General features: G+C 39.4%; 1 protein-coding gene and 1 non-coding gene across 2 annotated transcripts; both read right to left on the bottom strand.

Moving 5' to 3' along the window:
• Positions 1-11,500: 11,500 nt before the first annotated feature.
• TRNAL-CAA (transfer RNA leucine (anticodon CAA)) lies at positions 11,501-11,607 on the bottom strand. Its single transcript has 2 exons — positions 11,570-11,607; positions 11,501-11,546 (listed from the first exon to the last, which is right to left on the bottom strand). It is a non-coding gene; the product is annotated as a tRNA-Leu (tRNA).
• Positions 11,608-13,103: 1,496 nt separating this feature from the next.
• On the bottom strand, positions 13,104-13,489 carry LOC138162139 (histone H4). Its single transcript, XM_069089215.1, has one exon. It carries the CDS (start codon positions 13,451-13,453, stop codon positions 13,142-13,144), a length of 312 nt encoding a protein of 103 aa, XP_068945316.1. The 5' UTR covers positions 13,454-13,489; the 3' UTR covers positions 13,104-13,141.
• Positions 13,490-15,448: the final 1,959 nt, after the last annotated feature.

Genomic DNA, 15,448 nt, shown 5'->3' on the forward strand with positions numbered 1-15,448 from the left:
GGGAGCCCAGTGTTTTCCCCCTTGCAGGGAAGACTGGGAAGGCAGAGGCCCGCTGGAAAAGAAAGAGCCATTGCCCTGGGTCTGATGACAAATGGGTCTGATTACTCTTCCTTTACCTTCTGAGACATAGGACGCGGGGGTTGGGGGACAGGGAGAGGGACTCAGTTTCAGCAAAGTCTCTTCTATGGTCAGTGTTCGTCCAGACCGTTCACAGGTAGCTAGGTGTACATGTGGGTAGAACCTTATCCTAGCACTGTCAGTAAGACCCGTGTTCAAATGGAGCCTCAGATACTCTCTGGCTTTGTGACCCTGAACAGGTCACTTTAAGCTGAAATGTAAACTAAGGTCATTAGAGTACCACCTCTTGAGGATTGGGTGTACAAAGCGCTTGGCACAAAGCCTGGCACTTAGTAGGTAATAAATAACTAAATCCCTGTTCCCTCGGCCCCCAGGCTGGGGGCCTTTACCATTTGCTTGCACGGTAACTGGGACTCTCTTTCCTTTCTTTTTCCTTGTTGTTGTTGTCGTGTCGTTTTCTGGTGGGAAAAACAAAACCAACCGCTAGAAAGTAGAACAAATTCTGATGTTCCCAGATGAATCCTGGGGTAAAGTTAGGAGAGAAAAAAAGATTTCAGAGAGAAACCCATTCTATCTCTGGATAGCGTTCCTTATTTAATACTTTACTGATTTGACACCAGAATCTTTTCCCCTTGGCCACTCCCCTCCCCCTCAACCTACAACTGAACCTTCCCTTAGAACAAATAGAGGGATTTCAGGAGGGGTCAGATGAGGTCAAACTCCAGTGATGAGAGATCAAGGGTGGGAGCTAGCTGGACAAAGGAGGGCTAGTCTAGTGACAGAGGTTTGGGCCCAGACACAATGAATGGCTTATGGCCTCAGGCAAATGCCTCATCAAATCGGAAGATTCAATCAGAGTTCTAGGGGTTCCCAGAGCCTGTACCTCATCAAAGAGGACCACCTGGAAGCTGGAGGAGGATCTGCAGAAGAAGAGCAAAAGCAGCAGCAGCAGCTGAGGTCGAGTACCACCTCTTGAGGATTGGGTATATAAAGCACTTGGCACAGTGCCTGGCACCTAGTAGGTACTAAATAAATCCTTGTTCCCTCATTCCCCAGGCTGGGGGCCTTTCCCATATGCTTGCATTATAACTGGAACTCTTTCCTTTTTTTCCTTGTTTTCTTTTTCTGGTGGGAAAAACAAAACACAACAAAACCAACAACTAGAAACTGAACAAATCCTGATGTTCCCAGATTAATTCCTGGGATAAAGTTATGAGAGAAAAAAAGATTGCAGAGAGAAACCAACTCTATCTTGGACAGCACTAATTATTTAATATTTCACTGATTTGACACCAGAATCATTTCCCCTTAGACACTCCCCTCCCCCTCAACCTGCAACTGAACCTTTCCTTAGAACAAATAGAAAATTTAAGCAAAACCAATGGAGACTGAAAAGATAAGAGAACATATGCCGCATTCTACATCTGTAGTCGCCTTGCTTCCACTGACTGGACTGGGGTAGGAATGAAGGTTTTTTGTCATTTCTCCAGAACAGAAAAGATCATTAATACGAGTCATCAGCTTTATGACCTTCTAGTCTTGTTTTGGATTGACACTATTGCATTTATTGTACATGCAAGTCGTCATCTCACTCTTTTTTTTTCACTTTATTTTTTTAAATTAATTTGTTTGTTTACTTTTAGTTTACAAGATTCAATTCCACAATTCCTTGAGATTTTCATTTTGTCTCCCTCCTTTCCCCCCCCCCCCAATGGCAGCATACAGTCAAGTATAGGATCTGTAAATACTTTCACATTATACATTAGTCAGGTTATAAAGATGGATTGTATCAGATGGAATGAAAAATGGTAAAGAGGCCATAAAACCGAACAATAAAAGGAAAAAGATCAGGTAGTTTGCTTCAATCTGGATATAAACTCAGTTCTTTCTAGTTCTTTCTCTGGATATACACATTTCTCTCCATCTTGAGTCTTTTGGGGTTGACTTATAACCCTGAATTGCTGAGAAGAGTCCAGTCTATCAAAGTTGGTCATCACACATACATTGTGTCTGTAATTGTGTACAAATTTCTCCTGGTTCTACTCTTCTCACTCAGCATCAGTTCGTATAAGCCTCTCCAGGTAAATATGAAGTCCATCTTCTCCTCGTTTCTTATGTCTTCTCACTCTTTATGCTTCCTTCTGCATTAATTCCTATAAGTCTTCCTGGGCTGCTCACAATTTCTCATAAACATCCTTTCTTGCATTATGTACATTCACTCTCTCTCACACACACATATACATATATAGGTCTGTGTATTATATGTACACACATGTATAATTCCATTTAAAGCTGCACACCCAGTTTATCCCCCCCCCTCTTTTTTTGCTACCACAAAGTACAACTCTTTATATTTGGTCATATATTGGAAGTGTGCAGTACGATCTCCTTCAACCTTTCTCCTCTTTGGTATATATTCCCAGGAATGGGATGGTCAGGTTAAAAGGCATGAAAGATTTAGACCCTTTTCTTACAATATTCTAAAACGTTCTCCAAAGTTGACCAATGTATTGATCCACTAACATCATATAACTACCAGTCTGTCCATCTCTCCTCTGACTCTTCTCATCTTCTTTTAGACTTCTCATAAAGCACAAGGTAACAGTTTTGTAGCCTCTTGTGTCTCTTTTATTTGTGACTTAGGGACATCTTTCCTATTTAAATTTTTTTTGATAACTTGCCATTATTTTTGTTGTTGTTGTTGTTGCTTTTCTGGAGGGGCATTTGGGGTTAAGTGACTTGCCCAAGGTCACATGGCTAGTTTTTTCTGTTAAATGTCTGAGGTCAGATTTGAATTCAGGTCCTCCTGACTCCAGGGCCAGTGCTCTACTCACTGTGCCACCTAGCCGCCCCCCATTATTTTTTTTACAAAGCTGTTTCTTCATTTCCTCTAATCACTTATCTGCTCAGAAATGCCTTCTGGTCTTAAAGGTTTGTGTCAATTCACTGTATATCTTGGATATCAGCCTCTTGTTCAGGATACATGTAGCAGAGATTTTCCCCCCCTCCATTTAACCATTTCCTTTCTTGTTCTAGTTGATTTGATTTTGTTTGGGCACTAACCTTTTCATTTTGTGTGATTCAAATCATCTATTTTGTCTTTTATAATCTCCACTCTACCTTGTCTTGTCAAGGACTTCCCCATTCCCACCCATGATGGTACAATGTACCTCCACATTTTCTCCTTATTTTTAAAAACAGAAGTGATCTTTCATTAGAGGTCAAGCATTCATGTGAGCTGTATCATGGTATAGAGTATGAATTGCTGATCCACACTCAGGTTTTGCTAGTTTCCTCTCACTTCTTGTCTAATAGGGAAGCCTTCCTCCTAGTTTTTGTTGATGTTGTTTTTAAATCTGTGGTTTATCAACCCCTAGAGTGCTGTGATAGATTACTTTTGGTCTTTGCTTCTCTTGTCTTTTCCTCTGATTTACTTTTCCATATTTTTAAACAAAGCCAAAGAATTGAGATGATTGCTGCTTTGAAATACAGTTTGAGATCTAGTTATAGGTTTATTCCTCTTTTTATTTGAACTAATGATTCCTCTTAAAGATTTAGACTTTTTATACCCTAAATACATTCTATAACTATTTTATTTAATTTTCTCAAGTATTTTGGGGGGCATTTTTACTGATTTTAAAGAATCCTGGAACTTATTTGTGGACACCTAGACAGTTTGTGGTATCCAATTTCAGGTTGGAGGTACATGTGTGAATCTTTCACCCATCCCTCTGGCCTACTGCTTCTCTTGATTTGAATGAGATAATCTTTAAAGATTTTTTCCAACTTTAAATCCTGTGATCATCTCCAACTATAGCATATAAATGACACAGAGGGATACATTTCTCTATGAGCATCCAATCTGAGTCGTCAGTTTTCAGTTGTGACCCAGGAAAGGGATTTATGGTTGCCAACATTCCCTTTCTGGGCTTGCTTCCAGAGTAGTTCATGTTTAGTAACTTTTTACAACTTACAATTAAGTGCTATGCTTCCTTACAACTGTGTGAAGTAGGCAGTCCACTTTACAAATAAGAAAGCTGAGACATAAGAGCTATGGAAGACTACCCACTGGTTATGTCAAGAGGGGGTTCTTTTTCAGGGATATGTTGTACTAAATGTCATCTACTGATTCCTACAACTCTGACATTCTATGACTCTGGAAGCAATCTGCTGAACATTGTCCACAGTTGACTCCCCTCTGCCAGCCTGCTAACACCATGTCACATGACCTTGTGCTCCACCAACCTGTAGGCCTTCCCTGCCTGACCATGACTTCAGCCAAATTGTTCTGGCTCCCAGGACAAGAGCATTCCTATTAGTTGACTGAAAGCTTTGTTTCTGTTAGAGGATTTCTACTCCCCAGGAGCAGGTGAAAAGGTGAGGGGCATTTCCTCAATCATGTAATCTCTATACACAAGTTGCAAGCCCTGCTAAGTAATGCAATGTCTGTAAGTGAATCTTTGTAGACTATTGCCTGGGAACATTGACCTATGTGCTATATACTTGCCAATTAGCCAAAAAAGTTACACATCATCCAAAAAGGTATTGAACACAATGTGAAAAACATTACCTTCTCCTTGTACAAATCCATACCACTCCCCTGCTCTACCATATTCCCCTGTCCTATGGCCACCCAGAGAAAAGCAACTGAAATCATCTAGGTCATGGCGGAATTGCTTCATGAGAAAAGACACTGAAACAAACTCACTCTCTGTCTGTCTCTCTCTCTCTCTCTTTCTCTCTCTACCTCCCCTCTACCCCACCCCCATGCTGAGAAGGGGGAGTGATTATATGGAGAGAGAATGGAAGAAAGATAAAGTGTTAGATTTGCAGTTTGTGGACCTGGAGGGCAAATGCCAGCTTTGCTACTCAATATCTATTTGACCTTGTCCAAATTGCTTAACTGTTCTGAGCCGCAGTTTCCTCATCTATAAAATTAGGGTCTTGGACTAGAGAAGCTCTAATGTCCCTCTACATCTATGATATTGTTATTATGATCCCATGACTGGACACCAGGATCCCAAAGGCTGAGAGAAGATGGGAACAAAATCAATGTAATGGAAATAGGCTCCTTGAGACCAAGTATTTTGTTAGCTTTTACTTTTTATATCCTCAGTGCCTGAGTAAATTTTAAACGTTTTAACAAACATTCACAGAGTTCCTGTCATTGCAAAGCACAAGTAAAAAATATTTGATTGAACTTAAAAATCATAGACAGGCCAGGCAGTTTGGTCACTATTTTGTTCACCTAACCACAGTATACTAAAGTGGAAGGGGTGGTATCATTTCTAGAAATCTTAAAGGGACAGCTTTAGGATAAGTAATACTTTACAAGGCTGATTGGGAGAGATGGGACAGGATGAAGACCAGAACTAGATGAAACCATAGTACAAAGGACTCTATTTATTTGTGGCCATATTCTTTATTGCATTTTATGTCCTCATGTGGATAGTGCCCTTAAGGAGTTTACATCCTACTGGGGGAGGGTACAATATGTAAAGTCTCTAGTAGAGGAGATTTTCAGGTATGGTTTTTCAAAAAGCAGAATCACAGAATCGAAGTGTTCCTACTATCTCTTTGCTTCAGATGCTACTTGCTGCCCATTCACCTCCCTGATTTTGTTTTCTGATTTTCTTCTAGCCCAACAGCAAACTTTCATGGATAGAGTCAACATTCACTCCAGTCAATATGATGAGTAAGGGTATCTGCACAAACCTCTTCACTGGATTTCTTCAGTAGCTGATACTTATTGCTGGATCAGGTGTTACAAATGCCAACTTCCCTTTTCATTGTTACTAATTCAGTGGTATATCAAGATGTCGGATACATGTGTCTGTTATCAGGAAAAAATTTTAATTTATCAATAGCAATATTCCAGCTAGGGCTTTGCTGTTGCTGCTTAAACCTTTTGTGTCCCCATCTGGGGTTTTCTTGGTAAAGGCCCTTCTCCGTCTCATTTTGAAGATGAGGAAACAGAGGCAAACAGGGTTAAGTGACTTGCCCAGGGTCACATAGCTAGTGTCTGAGGCCAGATTTGAATAGCAGTCTTCCTGACTCTAGGCCTGGCACTCTACTATATCACCTGGCTGCCCCAGATATAGGCTATAAAGTGCTCACTATCCTGTTTTAATGTAACTTAGGGGAGATGAATGAAGACAGGCACTTCAGATCTGTTCAAACTTTATTCAAGGTACCATTCTTTGAGTTGAAGATACAAACATGAAAGTGTCTCCAGCCCAGTCCTCAAGAAGCTTACCATGGGAGGAATAAGACATGCAAACTAGGAAATAAGATGCAAAGCAGTATCTGATAGATGCAATCCCAGCTCTATGTAATGTAATTCTTATGGAAAATGATTTCAAATATTTTATAGAATTCACTTGTAAAACTGCCTAGTCCTGGTGCTTTTTTTTTTTTTAAGCCATTGGGGTTAAGTAACTTGCTCAAGTTTACACAGCCAGTTATTTCTGGGTGTGGTGCTAAGTATCTGAGCCCAGATTCGATCCCCAAGTCACCCCTACACTGGGGCCTGTGCTCTTACTCAATGAGCCACCTGGCTGCCCCGTGATGCTTTTTTTCTTAGGAAGCTCATTTATGACCTGTTCAATTTCTTTTTCTACAATAGGTCTATTTAGATAGTGAGGTGTAAAATATATAACTTTGGTTACATTAAATTAAAAAGGTTTTATAAAAATAAAACCAATGTAGCCAAGATCAGAAAGAAAGCAGAAAATCTAAAAAGAAAATTATAGACAGTTTCTCAGGTAAAGGCCTTATATCTCAAAAATATAAAGTATTTTGTCAAATCTATAAAAATCTGAATCATTCACCAATTGATAAGTAGTCAAAGAATATGAACAGGCAGTTTTTTAATGAAGAAATCAAAACATTTATAATATAAAAATGCTCTAAATCATTATTAATTAGAGAAATGTAAATTAAAACAACCTTGAGATATCATTTTATACCTATCACACTGACTGAAAGAATAGAAAGGGAAAGTGACAAATGTTGGAAGGGATGTGGAAAAGCTGGGACGCTAAATTCATTGTTGGTGGAACTGTGAATTGATTCAACCACTGTGGAGAGCAATATGGAATTATGTCCAAAGAGTAAATGAACTGTTTATATCCTTTGATCTAGCCATACCACTACTAGGTCTGTTTCCCAAGATGATTAGGGAAAAAGAAAAAGAATCTATGTGTTCTAAAATATTTATAGCAGATCTCTTTGTGGTGGCAAAGAATTGGAAATTGTGAGGTACCCATCAGTTGGGGAATGGTTGAACAAATTGTGGTATATGATTGTGATGGAATACTACTGTGCTACAAGCAATGATGAGTCTGATGATCTTAGAAAAAACATGGATTGACTTGCAAAAAGAAGAGTGAAAGGAACAAAACCAAGAAAACATTGTATATAGTAACAGCAATATTGTTTTAAGAACAACTAAGTCATTTTGGCTATTATAAATACCCAAATTAACTACAAAGGACATATGAAGGAAGATATTATCTGCTTCTAGAAAAAGAAGTAATAAATATAAGTATGGAGAGAATGAATTTATGTATGTAAAGATATGTATGTGAGTGTACATACACACATATTTATGTCTAATGGTAACCATCTCTAGGATGGAGGTGGAGGGAGGGAAGAAAAAAGTTGCATGATAACTTTATTATATATATTATATAATTATAATTTTATATGTAATTAGAATATATAATATATACATATAAATATGTAATATATAAAATTATTATACATAATATATTATATTATAATATATTTTAATATATAATATCATACAATTTATTAAATTATAATATATGTTATACATTATATGTTATGTGTTATATTATAACATAATATAGTATAATATATTATATTTATATAACATCACATATTATATATAATATATTTATATAACAACATCATATATTATATACAATATATTTATATTGAATATATAACATATAGAATTATTATGTTATATATTATATAATATCATATATATTTAAAAGAAACAGCAAGTTATACATAATAGATTTGCAGTTTCATGTGCAATTACCTACTAATCTGCCATATTATGGAAATGTTTGTTTTATTTCTTAAGTTCAGAATTGAAAAAAAAAAGACAAAGCAAAACCAAAGATTTCAAGGGCTCACTATTCAAGGCACAGTATAAAACAACTAATTGAAATTTTGCTCCTGTCCTAAATTTGCATTTTACTCAAGGAGGATATAACATGTATATTTATAAGATTCTAGTTGGGAAGATAGTTAGGCATAGTGCTTTAAGAAGTATAGTCACAGAATCTCAAGTGTTAATATCTCTGCCCTTCAGTCTGGTCTCTAAACATCTGCTCAAGTGGTTTTTCTTAAGCACAGTATTAATCATGTCTTACTTCACTATAATGGAATGGCTCCTATTGTCTCCAAGATAAAATTCCTCCTTTTTTTTTTTTGCCTTTTGGAGGGCAATTGGGGTTAAGTGACTTGCCCAAGGTCACACGGCTAGTTTTCATGTTAAGTGTCTGAAGCTGTATTTGAACTCAGGTCCTCCTAACTCCAGGGCCAGTGCTCTATTCACCACCTAGCCGCCCCAAGAAATCCTCTTTTTAATATAATAATAGCTATCATTTATAGAGTGTGTTAAGGTTTACAAAATGCTTTGCAAATAATGCCTCATTTAATCCTCACAGCCACCTGGGCCATAGGTGATTTTTGGCATTTAAAATTCTTTACTATATGTCCCTTTCCAAGCTTTCTAGTCTTCTTTTTTTTTAACATGTCTCCTCCTGCCACAAAGGACAACTGGATGCTTTTTACACATAACATTCCATCTCCCATCTCCCACCTCCACACCTTTGCACTGGCTGTCCCCCATACCTGGGGGATAAATAGCTTTCCCTCTTCACCTCTGCCTCTTAGAATTCTTACTAACTGAATAATAAATGTATGTTGATTTATTGATTGATTTTTAAAAAGTGAACTTAAGGATGATCTACTCTCATTATCACTTAATTATTTCATAGACAACTGCCTTATTCACCTACTTGGAGGCTGGCTCTGTTCAAAGTGATATTTCTTAATGGAATCCTATGTAGGGCAAAGAAACATTGCAGTCTAGTGGACAGAGCATCAAATTTGCTATCAGAAAGGAAGATTTGGGTTCTAAATCTTGCTCCTGACTTGTATTTGCTGTGTGACCATACATAAGTCACTAAACCATTCTGAGGCTTATCTTTCCTGAGTTCAAATCCAGCTTCAGAGACTTACTAGCTGTGTAACCTTGGGCAAATAAATTAACCCTGCCTGCCTCAGTTTCGTCACCTGTAAAACAAGCTGGAGAAGAAAATGGCAAACCACTCCAGTGTCTCTTCTAAGAAAATCCCAAATGGGGTCATGAAGAGCTGGACATTGCTGAAAAACTACTGAACAAAAGTTAGAGATGGGTTGTGATCTGACTGTGAAGTATATTCTCACATTAACAAAACACAGACTCTAGAGAAATAGGGTAAAGGCAGAATTAGCTTTAGGGTAAGAGTTTTGTTTGTGTTTGTGTGGTGTCTCCTTCCCCCTCCCCCTCCAGGTGGCTCAAAGAGTTAGTAATGACGTTAGGGATGCATCCCTAGGAGCAGGAGCTACTCTTGCTTTGCCTCTTCCCCATACATATGTCCTGTCTCCCACCAGTAGTGTGGGAATCTGAGAGGGGGATGTACTCCTCTATGAAGAGGGTGGAGGAGGGCAGGATTCTCCTTGTCATTTATTTTGATTTGCTATTTAATTAAGTCTTTTATTTTGAAGTAACATGCCTTCAAGGATGACCTGCTAATTTATTACAATCTTAACTAGTGAGGGAATCAAGACAAAATGTGATGATTAAATGGACATTGGGAGTGATTTACTAGGACACAAGGAGACTTAATGTTATTTAATATTGATGATCATCACTATATTGCTTTGGCCTTTTGTTTCATGGTGTTTATGTTTGCTAAGTTTTCTTGGTTACCTTGGGAACATATAAATCTCCCTTCTCAAAATTAGTCCATTGTGAGCCTTCTAAAAATAGTTTGATCTGTAACCTGACTTACAGAATTCTGATTTTGAATACATGAAAAACCTTATAGATTTGCCACATAGATAGGTAATCCATGGCAGGAATTTATTGGCCCCTGCCTTATGAATCAAAAGGGGGAATTGAGGGAGTTAAAACAGTATATAGTAGTGGGATTTGAGTGAACTACACTGACTCCTTGTGATTCAATTCTGGAGCTACTTCAGTACTTTTTTTTATTGTATTATGAATCTAATCTTTTTCTATCTTGTGGGAAAACTTTATTCAATTATGGGAATTGTGAGAAACTTTATTGCATTGTTTGAACCTAGCCCTTCATGGATAGGAAGCTCTATGACCTCTTCCTGTTGCTTAACTAAGGACCTGGTTTATGCTGACCAGAAACCTGATGAGACCCAAAGATTGATGCAAAGAGTTTCTCACAATTACACATATCAAGCAATTCAGATATGTCTTATCTGAATGTTGGCCCTCTACTGATCAATCAAATATTATTTCCATGTTCCTTTGATTACATATTGCCATTTGGGGGGGGAGGGGAGTGGGACATCCAATCTTATACATTCTTCACCTCCCCCCATGTATTCCCCATTCCACTATGAGCTCATTGAGGACAGGATTGTCTTTTTCCTTTCTTTGTATCTCCAGCACTTAGCAGAGTGCCGGTCATATATGTACTCTATTATAAATACTTGTTGACTCAATATTAATTGTCCCAACCCAGGCTTTAGGCATCTCAGAGCTGCAATGGGGATTAAGTGGCAGGACAACTACCAGCTGGTAAAAAGAAAAACCCTGGTTATTGGTATCCTCATAGCCAGGCCAGAAGACCCTAAGGAAATGGAGCTGACTTCTGAATCTTTCTCCCTTCTCCACATAGCCCTGGAGGTTTATTTTAGTTGTTGTTTTAAGGTTGCTTGTTGTAATCATGGGGCAGCTAGGTGGTGCAGTGGTCAGAATGCCAGGCCTAGAGTCAGGAAGCTCTGATTTCAAATCCTGTTGCAGATACCTACTAAGTGTGGGATCCTGGTCAAGTCACTTAACCTTTGTATGCCTCAGTTTCTCCATCTGGAAAATGGGGGGGGGTGATAATAGCACCTACCTCTCAGGGTTGTCATGAGGATCAAATATGATAAACTTTAAAGGGCTATATAAATGGTAGCTATTGTTACTTATGTGGCCCCAGGATCAGAGAAAGGAGGAGAATATCCTATATATCACCACCTTAATGGAATTAAGAGCTTTATTAGTAACTATAGAGATCTACATAAAAGTAAGGTATAGGAAGATTTGACGAGATCCGAACAGGACTTCATTTAGGAAAAAAAAAAAAAGAACATGTGTCAGAAGTGGGATTTGAACCCACGCCTCCATACGGAGACCAGAATCCTCTGCTGGGAAGGGATTAACCTTGAGTCTGGCGCCTTAGACCACTCGGCCATCCTGACACTGACAGTTGTTTTCAGACCTAATAGTCAAGTATTCAAGCTACCGCAAGCCGTGCAGCCACGTTGAAAAAGCAAGTGTAGTTTTGCCTAAAAGACTATTTTATAGAGAATTCACACAGGTCAGGGCTCACATGGCGGTGGGAAGAAGCGATACAAGGACACTCTAGATTTCTTTTAAGAACTTTAGAACTGATTGTATAACATGGGAGACACTGGCACAGGACTACTCAGCATGGCATTCCTACGTCAGAGAAACAAAGCAGAATTGAAGTAGTTAGAAAAGCGAGATGCTGAAATTTAGAGAATTCACCCCAAATGTGCACATGGACTATTTGTGCCCGGGGACCTGCGGTAGAGCCTTCCGAGCTCCTACAGGTCTGATCAGCCACACTCTTAACACACGGTAACGCGACTCCATCATAGTGATGTCATTTTGGTTCTCTTCCAAGAACGAAGCACAACAACCAATCAGTCTGTGCTAATACAGGGCCTTCCTGGGGCCTTACAGATCTTATTACCTGGAAAGAGATACAAAAGCAAGATTGATTCCATAGCTCAACTGGAAAAAATTAGCAATTAAAGGGAAAACCTATTGCTACAGTGATAAGGTAGATATAGAATGTCTCTACATTTTTTATTCTTTATCTCCAATCTTTCCCACACACAGCCAAATTTATATGCCTGTAACATATCTGACTAATTTAATTCATCTTTCCAAAAATCTTCATTGCCTTCGTATTGCTTCTAGAATAAAAAAAACAAACAAAAAAACTATCAGCCTGGCATTTAAGGCCCTCTCTAATCTGACTCCCCCCGGCGACCCTTCCAATGTTGTATTATATTACTCCCCTTTCTCTCTTTATTCCAGCTAACGAGACTGCTACCTGTTGCTCATTCACAAAATTCTGCTCATTCCATATTCCACCTCCTCTACCTTTGCCCATCCAGTCCACCATATCTCCTAAACCTCTCCCCACCTCTGCCTCTTAGAATGCTATTTTTTCAAAGCTCCTCTTAGGGAGAACTTCCTACCAGAGGGCCTTGTTATTCCTCTTGTCGTCTCCTGGAAATGATTCTGAGTTTATTACTTATCCCCATCTACCTTTCATGAGCTATGAAGTTATTAAGTATTTGGTGCGGGAAAGCACTTTCCCGGCTTGCAGCCTCCAGCGTTAACAGCCAATAGCAAGGAAGCAGTAACATCTCCTTATTTGCATACCTCTTATGGTAACCCGAGCGCTCAACTCCCCTTAATATTGAGAAATCTATAAAAAAGAAGTCTTGGAAATTCAATAACCACACCTAATTATACCCCTACTCCGAAAACTTCTAAAAGACAACAGTATGATAATTGAAGAAAACTGCAGTCGTTTACGTTATGACTAGATTACAGCATAGCATTTTAGGTTTAAGTAATTCGCCCTTTATAAGGAAGCAACCAACTATTAATTGTACAGCTCTTTTAAAAGATAAAATGGTTGGCCCTGAAAAGGGCCTTTGGTTTTCCTGGGCGAGCTTGCAAACTGCTGCTGACTTATCCGCCGAAGCCGTAAAGGGTTCGGCCCTGGCGCTTGAGCGCGTAGACGACGTCCATGGCAGTCACTGTCTTCCTCTTAGCGTGCTCGGTGTAGGTGACGGCGTCCCGGATCACGTTCTCCAGGAACACCTTCAGCACGCCGCGGGTCTCCTCATAGATGAGCCCGGAGATACGCTTGACGCCACCTCGGCGAGCCAAACGACGGATTGCAGGCTTGGTAATGCCCTGAATGTTATCGCGGAGCACCTTTCTGTGGCGCTTAGCGCCCCCTTTGCCCAGCCCCTTGCCTCCTTTGCCGCGTCCAGACATTTCAAAAAGCTACGAGGAGCTGCTCTAAAGTGATGCCTTTTAGGGGAAAGTTTTGCATTTATATACCGTATTGTCGGACCGGATTGAAAACAGACAGTCTTCCCGCCCAAGGCTTGATTGGCTCCTCCTCCTCCAACTTCCTCCAACCCCTGGAAGAAAGAGGCATTACACTGGTCATTTCTTTTGTCTTCTTTCTTCCCTTTTCTTTCCCTTTCTTTTTCCTTTCCTTTTCTCTCCCTTCTTTCTTTAGTTTGTAAAGACTGAAGTCTCAACTCCTAAGTTTTTGGATGTTTCTGATCACATTTTTTTCTGATCAAAATTGTGGGGGACTGGGGCCCCACACGGATCCTGACTAAATTGTTGATTGAGTAACACCGTAAGTAAGAGGAACATCTGGCAGTTTTCCGTGGATGTAAGCACCTGTGAGAAAGAACATCTTGTGCTTTTTACTGGAACAACCCCTCCCCGAATAGGCCCCTGGAAATCCCCTACTTCCCTGTTTAGCATGTATAAGAACCCTGGGCTTGTCTGTAATAAAAGAGACTTGATCAGACCACTTGCCTTGTCTCCATTTCTCGTGTCCCCTGCCACCCTTCTTTTCTTCCATGCCTCCAGCCCCCGTTGATGTCCCGCTGGACGAGACAAAAATAGTTTCTTTTGTGATTTTTGTACAGTCATTTTTATTCGTTTAGCATTAATTAAGAATTCGTTTGGTAAAGGGAACATGCAATTCCCAAACAAATTCCCATTGCACATTAAAAAATCTGTACTTTACTCTCATCAACTGTAGTATGACATTGAGCAAATCAATCAGTCATTCAGTCGTCATTTAGTCAATAAACAGCTGCTATGGGCCAGGGGCTGCTAAGTGTTGGAGATGAAAAGAAAGGTAAGAAGACAGTCCCTGCCCTTCACAATCTAATTAGGGAGACAACATGCAAACAACTATGTACAGGAAAATAAGCAATGATCACTACAGGGAAGGCTTTAGAATTAAGAGGGATTGTAGAAGGTGGAATTTTAGCTGGAAACTGAAGGAAACCTCAGGGGTGGATTGGAAAAAAGTGAGCATTTCAGGCATGCAGGACAGCCAGAAGAGATGCAGTGTCTTGTTCATTTGGCTTTGAATGACAGACAGAATTTTACAGTAAACCCTAGTGGTCCAATCACAAAGTTCATGGAGTAGGGGAGTGACAAAGTAGAACCTGAACTTTAGGAAAATTACTTTGGGGGCTGAATGGAGGATGAACTGGAGGGGCAGGAAGACCAGATCAGCAGGCTATTATAACAGTCCAAGTATGGACTGATAAGGACCTGCACCAGGGTAGTGGCCTATCGGATATCTGGTCAATGTAGTTCTCCATTACACTTTATGGGGGTTAGGGACCAGGCACTCCACCTGTGAGCTAGAAAATCCCTGAGTAAAAAAAATTTTGGTCCTCCCTTTATACCAGAGAAGAAGTATGAATTTATTTTTTATGGGGTGTCTATAGCACCTTATTGTAAAATTTGGGTTAAATATTTGGTCATAGACTGTTGTCTGCTGGCATTCTTAGGTTGTCTCCAGCTTCCAAAAGCTCCCATTTAATTTCTTATGGAGGTGCAAGATATTTTGAAACTAAGATGGGGAAAGGCACTATGTGGAAGGGATAACTGTAGTCAGTTGGAGATGTGAGACTGAAGGTCAGGGTTGGATAAGTGGGTTTTACAATCTTCAGTACAGACTTGGAGATGTTGCAGATTCATGGTTCCGGATCCATGGCAATACAAAGAATATTATAATAAAGTGAGTTACACTAATTTTGGGGGTTCCCAGTGCATATAAAACTTATGTTCATACTATGCCATAATCTAATAAGTGTGGGATAGTATTATGTCTAAAAACAATGTACATACCTTAATTAAAAAAATACTTTATTCCTAAAAAATGCTAACTGCCATCTGAGCCTTCAGCAAGTTGTAATCTATTACTGGGTCTTGCTTCCATATTGATGG

Source organism: Petaurus breviceps, unplaced genomic scaffold (assembly GCF_028583685.1).
Source record: "Petaurus breviceps papuanus isolate PSGF00001 unplaced genomic scaffold, PetGlider_PUasm1.0 186, whole genome shotgun sequence".
Classification (NCBI taxonomy): domain Eukaryota; kingdom Metazoa; phylum Chordata; class Mammalia; order Diprotodontia; family Petauridae; genus Petaurus; species Petaurus breviceps.

Bases quoted from the DNA above. Each gene is read 5' to 3' on its own strand.
- LOC138162139 (XM_069089215.1), bottom strand. From the start codon at position 13,453: ATGTCTGGACGCGGCAAAGGAGGCAAGGGGCTGGGCAAAGGGGGCGCT.